Here is a 7,828-nt window from a genome sequence, read left to right as displayed (position 1 = left end):
AATTCACAATTGTGGAAGGAATCTGAGGTGAAAGACATTTGTTGATTTCAATGGCCTTACAAAACAGCTTTCAGCATCCCTTTCTACCCCTACTGTCCCACCTTGTCCTGGTTCTGTCAGTATAAAGTCAAGAGGGGTCATTTATTATTTCCTGTTTTCTGGTCACTGCTACTCCCACTTAAGTTTTTAATTATGTTTATTAGTGTGTATGTGTGTGTGTGTGTGTGTGTGTGTGTGTGTGTGTGTGTACAGGCCAGGGTGCAAGTGTGGAGCTCAGAGAACAACTTTCAAGGACTGGGTTCCACAGATCAGATGGCAGGTGCCTCTACCCACTGGACCATTTCACCAGCCTATGTCAAGTCCTTTTTGTAAATCATCTCCTATCATTTACTCATTTTATTAACCCCTGTGTCACAGATAAGGAAACTAAGGTCCAGAAAAGGAACACAAACAGAGAGGCTGTGATGGGCCTGGGTCACAGGTTCTACTGTCTTATAGTCTTTGTGCCTGAAGGCCTCCTGCCATTCACCAGCTGACTGGTGGGATTTGAAAGGAATGATGGTGAGGTAGAGTCATGGATGGGGTCTGAGGAGGAACTGGTATGGCTGTTGATTGAAACTGGTATAGTATGCTGAAGAAAACTGCAGGCTCTTTCTGCTCCCAAGGTTTACCATTCTTTTCCCTTAGGGTCTGGGAAAGGGACACTCCCTCTGGCTCAGGTCTTTCCCACATTCCAGAGATGCCTACTAGGATTGGGGCAAGGAAAGGGTAGGGATCCATGAACAGATTGCTTTCTCCCACCTGGACTCCCCAGTCACAGTCCTAGTTATGTGGTCTAAATTTGCTGGTTACCCTTACTAGGCCTGTGTCTCATCTGTGAAGGAGCCACTGAACAGGAGCCTTTGAGAAGCACCAGCATGCATGCCCAAGATCCTCTGGCTCCTACAGGGTGAATTGCGCAGGAAGAGTCCCCTTATATTCCTGGTGAAACTTAAGTCAGCTATAGTTAAAAAGCTGAAAATGAAGCACACTTCCTGGGCTCAGGTGTGCCAGGCTAGTCACACAACCCATGCCTTACTGGGCCCAGACATGTCTTGGACTAATGAGACAGAAGGGGACTTGAGCAGACACAACAAAGGTTCTTGGTTCAGGCAGTGACTTTAGGTCAGAAGACAAAGCAAAGCTTAAGAGTGACCCATTGCCTAGAGGAGGGAACACCACTAATGCAGATCATATTAACAAGCAAAGATGAAAGCACAAACTTCAGAGTGAAGGCCCAAGGGCCCCAAAAGTGGCCAGCAGTAAAGGTACAGCACTGTGTTGGGGTAGAGACAGAGAACCTGGATGCAGAAGACTGGAGTATTCTCAGGTGTGGTGAGGACCATGGAGAGATCCCTATTCTCAGGGATGTACCTGAGAAACCTGTGTGGATTGACCTTGTAGGGAAGCTGCTAAGAGCACCACAGCCAAAAGTCTGGACGGAGCATAAGCGTCAACAGAGGACAGTACAGGTCCCCAGTCTGATTGGCCTCTTCCAGACATAGTTTAGCCTCTTCCAGACTCCCTCCCCAGGGAAGGGGATGAGACAGGATTCAGAAGATGCCCAGAGGGTGGAATCTGGGGACCACTGAACACAAGCTGAGATTAGACTCTGAACTAGACACTTGGGAGCTTACTATCAAATAACACCAAAGCTCTAATACTCGTCCCAGAAAAGCAGAAGCTTGACTCTGGTGTGCTGTCACATGCTTTTGATGCCAGCAGGAAATATCTATGAGTTCAAGGCCAGCCTGGTATACATAGTGAGTCCCAGGATAGCCAGGACTACATAGACCCTGCCTGAAAAACAAACGAAAACAAGCAAAAAGGCACATTTGCTGTTTTATGCATATATTTTATTTTTTATATAAAAGGCAACAGTACATTGTTGATTAGAGGATTAAAGGAAACACCTTTTAAAAAGTGGAGTTTCCCTACCCCTATTCCTAAGACTGTATGTGTATATTTATATATTAAAAAAAAAAACAAACAGAAAATATGAAACTTATAACCTGGACTTCAACCCCCTCCCAATGCCCAGCTAATAACAGAAGCATATTACACAGCCCCTACTCAAGGGTCATACGAGCTGTACCCTCTTATCCCTCTCCCCTCTCCAAGCCTAGAAATCCACTTCTAAAAAAGAACAGACACACACATACTCAAAAACACACTTCTGGGTCTACCTGCACATGGAATCCCTGAAGCGTTCACACTCTAGCACTTTCCTGACTCACCTCCCTTGCCCTGGGCTCCCTTGAACTGCTACAGTGCTTTGAAAACTTGGCCCCTTGCCCTGAATGCCTGGAAAACAGCGCACATGCACACTCCCGCCTTTTCTCTCTGCACATTCTTTCCTCTTGAGAAACTAAAGAATGTTTGGTCCTACTTGCTCTCCTACCTTGGCTTAAGGGTGGGAGCCTAACTCCCTACTAGGCAGAGTTCAGTAGAAATTCTGAAGGGACCATCCAGCAGGTTTGGATGGATTCAGGGAGCTTCTTAAGTACATGAGAGGCATCACGAGGGGGCTTTTAGAGAGTGGCCCCACACAGTCAATGGATACTCAAGAGTGAACAGTGTGGGGGGGTGGCTGCTGCCCCTTCAGATCTGCTCCTTGTGCTTCATGTGGGCCAGCTTCACATTCTCTGCTTCAGTGGAGGGTGGGGGCTGCTCCAGATGACAACCGATCATGAGCTGGTACACGAAGACACCAGCAATGGAGCCCAGGAGTGGAGAGACGATGGGCACCCACCACCAGTGCCGGCCAGTCCTGGAGGGCAGACATTGGTAATCAGAGACAGGCAGACAGGGAAGAGAGCTACAGTAGGCTGGAGGGGGCTGTACTTACGTGAAGACTTCTGAGCCCCAGCCAGCCAGGGCTGTGAAAAGTCGAGGGCCAAAGTCACGGGCAGGGTTGACAGCGTAGCCAGAATTGAAGCCCATGGAGGTTCCAATGACCAGGACCACAAGGCCCACAGTGAAGGCCTCCAGACCACGGGGGACAGGGTTGTTATAGGGATCCACAATGGCCAGGACACATACAATGAGGGAGGCTGTGCCTATGAACTGGAGAGTGGAGAGAATAAGGTGAAGGACAGCTCCTGGCTCTGCTGATCCTAGGATGCCTGCAAGGGCCAAGAGTTCACTGGGAGGGGACTGGAGAGAGGCACAGAAGTTAAGAGCACTGGCTACTCTTCCAGAGGTCCTGAGTTCAATTCCCAGCAACCACATGGTGGCTCACAACCATTTATAGTGAGATCTGGTGCCCTCTTCTGGCATACAGGTATACCTGCATGCAGAACACTATACACATAATAAATAAATCTTTTAAAAAATTGGGAAGCTGCCACCACATTCCTAGGTCAGGGTTCCCATGAATTAAGAAACCCCGCTATAATCAAGGTGTGTTGTCCAAAATAGTCTGTTCCTCCCTCTGCATTCACTTCACAGGTCCCCCAACACATACCTGATCAAAGAAGCCATTGACCATGTCCAAATGTCCAGAGGGATAGGTGGCAAAGATACCAGCTGTGCCATTGGGGCCGGAGACGATGAGCTCATTGTTGGCAAAGCCCCAGATCGCATCTGGAGACAGATTAGACCCACTGTGAGTGAGGGCAGAACCTTCCCTCTAACCTGCCCTTCCCACCCTGTCAGGGACCACAGGTAAGCATATTATTCTAGAGGAACAGGTAGAGTAACAGGGTGAACAGAGGAACAGGGTGGGTGAAGGCTGTGAGATCCTATTGTGGCCAAACTTGTTTCTTTCCTCCAGAGCCCCCAACCTGAGCCTGAGTGTTAATGAATGAGTCATGAGCACTGGGCTTGGGCAGGCCTAGCTGTCATCAATAGGGTTGGTGCCAACAAGGTACTTCAAAAGGGAGAGCATGTGGAGAAGGGCAAGATGGGGAATGCTTACCATAGTACAGCCCAAAAACAATCCCAGCACCCAAGAAGGCCCCCAGCGTCTGTGCCAGTGCGTAGATGGGCAGTTTGATCCAGGGCTCACGTGCCAGGAAGCACATGGCAAAGGTCACAGCAGGGTTCAAGTGGGCTCCTGAGGAGAGAACATAGAACCTATTGGCTATAGTCCACCACCACAGAGTGCCCATGTGCTCCTCCTTTCTGGGGTGCAGTTAGGACTTCTTGGCCAGGACAGCCATTGAATTATGTCAAAACTGAATTTTTATTCCAAGGTTGAGAGTCAAAGGTTCTGTTCCACCCTGTCTCCAAAGGGTCCAGAGCCAGGGTGTTGTTAGGACCAGCATTTCGGGGTGCCCCCTCCCTCTTCTCTCTAGCCAGACACTTGTTGGAGATGCTGAGAGCTGAGAACTGAGGCTGGGTTGAGGGCTTACCAGACACTTGGCCAGCTACCAAGATGCCAAGGGTGACAGCGAAGCCAAAAGCCAAGTTGATGGTGAGGAACCCACCATGGGTGCCCCGGCTGAGCACCACTTGAGCCACCGAGCCACAGCCAAACATCTGTTAGAAAACAGAGCAAATGAAGTTCCACTAAGACCTGTCACCACAGAGAAAACTGGAATATAACCCAAATCCCTCCTGCTACAACTGCAAGTCCCAGAAAGAGGAGACATGTCTTCACCCAATTAGGTTTTATTTTGAATATAGCAGAGCCCTGTATGGGTATGACTGGGAACCCAGATTGTTTAATTAACATTCACTGGTTTTTCTTGCCAGAAGGGCATGGGAGGGAGGGAGGGTGTCACTATGACAGTTTATGTCTCCGTCCTCCAGAAGGGACACACAGATGTAGGAAGTATGCCTCATCTCCCACTCTTCCAAAGCTGAGGTCAGAGTGGAGGTGATGGGGGATACAGAGACAAGAGGGAAAACAAAAGCTAGGTTGAATCTACGCCAGAGTATAGAGATGTCTGCACATCTGGCCTTCATCATGCCCTCACTCAGCACCCTCTCCCCAAGCTAACCTCCCTGTTCTTTTTCCAGCCCCTCTGCCTCCAGGATTTCCACTCAGATCTGAAGAGTTTTAAGTGGCTCTGCTCTCTAACTCCTGTGAGATCTGTTCTAACCCTTCTACCTGGGATGGAGGGACTAAAAGGGTTCAACATGTACAGAACATAATGTATGTTCAAACATGAACATACTCTCCACCAACTGTAAAGTGCTGTTGTCTCTAGTGTCCCTCAAAGCTCCTCCAGCCTAGCCCTGGGTCTTCTTTCCCAACTCTCCATAACTAAGAGTACTATGCTGAGCAGGGCCTGAACCCTGCCCTTGTGAGGCAGAGGCCAGTTTGGTCTTTAGAACAGCCAGAGCTAGGTAGAGAGACCCTGTCTCAAAAACAAACAAACAAAAGCACTATGCTGACGAGCAGGCTGGGTTCCATGAACTCTATACTGGGCCAGAGCCTGTGTACTGAGTTGTTAAGTACTGATTATTATCACTCAGAAAGAAGAGACAGGGGAAGCAAAGGGTGGTGATGCAGGGCAAAGGTGTTTGGGCAGGTGAGGGCAAAAGTCAGAGATCCTAAGAGTATGGGGTGGAGGCATGTGATGGTCTGAAGCAGTATGCCCAGCCAGACCCTGGCCTGAGTTCTTTGCCTGCCTGAGGCCCAGATCTGGCTCTGTGCCAAGGGGCATCAAAGGGAGGAGCTATCAAAGCCAGTTCTACCACCTTGGGGCTAATCTTCCTCTTCCTTCTCCATCCCCTCACCCCTGTCTCCAGCTTCTTAGCCAATCCCTCACCCTACCCAACTATTTACTTCAGAGAAAGGGGCTTTCCTCAACCCAAAGCCAACCTGGATTCTGATGCTACAAGGTTCTGGGCCCCCATGATAGGTACACAAGCAAGCCCTCAGCCATCAGGGGATCCCCTAGTCTGCCACCTCCACCCCAAGCTCTGCTTTTCACTGACACCTGATACCTCACTTCTACCTGAGCCTGAAAGCCTTCACCACAAATCCAGCACCCTCTTTTTGTGGTCTGGGATAGGCCAAATGATCCTGGGACTCAGCGGGGACTGATTGTTCTTTTCTTAATGGAGTGGATCTGAGAACTGGGAAGGGATAAGGAGGCCCCTCTGTGAAAGGAGAAGATACACTCCCTTGTCCTAGCTGCTGCTAAACAGTTGGCTGAACTCACAGATCAAGACAGGAAACGGAGCAGTGGCAGGAAGGTGGTAAATGCGACCGCTCCACTCACTTCTTGGCACAGAGGGGAGAGAGAATGGGGACAACTGATAGGCCACTAGTTTATGAAGTCAGAGGCTCCTTGTGTAGCCTGGCCCACCATCATCCTCTCTGGCTGGTTGACTGATCTACATTACCCAGGACTGAGGCAGCTCCTGGAACTCAAGTAATTCAACCAGTGCTATATGAGGCAACTGAATTCAGAAGAGACTCAGGAAAACAAACGTAATGCCATTAATGGCTGAAAATCAGAGTAACTGAAATAGGAAATGAAAACCATAACTGCCTGTCAGACCAAGGAGTGCACCCCACATTACCTAGAACAACTGAGGGCTAAACTCCAGAAACCTCAGCATGGAGGAGTCACTGAGAGGCAGAGGAGGGATCAAAAGGCCAGCAATCGTCTGCAATGGCTCTGGCATCCTCAGGGTCGCACACAGGATCTGAAGGACTACAGCAGGGCATGTGAGGAACCAGTCCTCTGTAGGGCCCTGTTTTCTTCCACAATCGCCTTATCTCTATGACATTCCATTCTTCCAATTTTGCTGCTGACAGCCCGAGAGGCCTGTGTCCTCTGCCCCCACCTGTGGTAATCCGTCCTCACTTCACCGCAACTTTTGGACTTTCTGAGGCTTAATTATTCATTAGTGGCCAAATACCCAAGATCCAAATAACTTAAGGGGCGGTCCATTTGATTCTGCTTCCATTGTGTCCCGGGGCTGGGACTCTGGGAAGCTGGGAGACTGGGAAGAGAAGGTGCTGAAAGTCCCTTCCAGCAGCCTGTGGTCTCTGTCTCCAGCGGAAAGGTGAAAGAACAGAGCGGTCCTGGTGAGTAACACTGTCAAGAATTGAGTTAGAACTGTGAAGGCGAGGTCAGTTTGACCCTGAGGGTTGAGCCTGGGGAGCAGAGCTGGAGTGCTGGTCCCCAGTTGAGTGAGGAGTGGGGAGCATGTGGCCTGAAAAAATAAAGGGTTGCTCACTTCCTCGCACTCACCACAAGGATGAGGGTCCCGAGGCACTCTGCCAGAGCCTGGCGAAGCAGCCGGTAGCGGATGTGGAGCATCTCGCCGCATCGGTTCATCAGTTCCTTCTGTCGACCCATGGTGAGGCGGTCCAATGTGCGGGCGCTAAGTGGCTAGTGGAGGGCGCGGAGAGCGGCGGCCCAGAGCGCAGGAGGCACCTTATATGCACGTGCGCCGCAGGCCAGCCCCGCCCGCGGAGCCCCACCCTCAGAGCCCTGTCGGGGGCGGGGAGGGGAGGCGGAGTGCAGCCACCACCCACCCACCGCCTAGCCTGGGGCGCTGGTGGGGACCGGGGCGACTGGAGCTGAGCGTTAAGGGTAGGTTGGCACAAGGGTAGGAGGGCACTTAGGGGAGGGAGTGTTGGGCTGAAAAGACTGAAGTTCTGGGGAAAAAGAAAAAGCTAGAGATCTCCTAGCCTGTTCACTGCGAGCCTTGGGGAAATGCCTCATACTACAAGGTGAGATCTGTCATGATGGAGAGGGGCCAGTTTGCTTCAAGATGACCAGATAGAACAGGTCCTCCTCAGTCAGGAGACTGAAAAGTGCTGACCCCCTAGCGGGCAGAGGCATGCTATGTTCTAACCAGAATTCACCAGCCCTTCTTG

General features: G+C 50.5%; 1 protein-coding gene across 2 annotated transcripts; it reads right to left on the bottom strand.

Moving 5' to 3' along the window:
- Positions 1-1,905: 1,905 nt before the first annotated feature.
- Positions 1,906-7,376, bottom strand: Aqp3 (aquaporin 3 (Gill blood group)). 2 transcript variants are annotated; one of them, XM_055618632.1, is made up of 6 exons: positions 7,197-7,376; positions 4,395-4,521; positions 3,959-4,096; positions 3,506-3,624; positions 2,888-3,105; positions 1,906-2,809 (listed from the first exon to the last, which is right to left on the bottom strand). In XM_055618632.1, the coding sequence occupies exons 1-6, from the start codon at positions 7,302-7,304 to the stop codon at positions 2,641-2,643; spliced, it is 879 nt and encodes a 292-aa protein (XP_055474607.1). In that variant the 5' UTR covers positions 7,305-7,376; the 3' UTR covers positions 1,906-2,640. The 2 variants fall into 2 exon arrangements, with proteins under 2 accessions (XP_055474607.1, XP_055474608.1); XM_055618633.1 differs by lacking the exon at positions 7,197-7,376 and adding an exon at positions 6,520-6,594.
- Positions 7,377-7,828: the final 452 nt, after the last annotated feature.

The sequence above is a fragment of the Psammomys obesus genome, unplaced genomic scaffold, assembly GCF_907164565.1.
Source record: "Psammomys obesus unplaced genomic scaffold, mPsaObe1.curated_primary_1811, whole genome shotgun sequence".
Taxonomy (NCBI): Eukaryota; Metazoa; Chordata; class Mammalia; order Rodentia; family Muridae; genus Psammomys; species Psammomys obesus.
This window is presented reverse-complemented; position numbering and strand designations above follow the sequence as displayed.

Bases quoted from the DNA above. Each gene is read 5' to 3' on its own strand.
- Aqp3 (XM_055618632.1), bottom strand. From the start codon at position 7,304: ATGGGTCGACAGAAGGAACTGATGAACCGATGCGGCGAGATGCTCCAC. The intron at 3,106-3,505 runs GTATGTGTTGGG...TCCACTCTCCAG, and splicing joins TCAATGGCTTCTTTGATCAG to TTCATAGGCACAGCCTCCCT. The intron at 2,810-2,887 runs GTAAGTACAGCC...TCTGCCCTCCAG, and splicing joins TGGGGCTCAGAAGTCTTCAC to GACTGGCCGGCACTGGTGGT.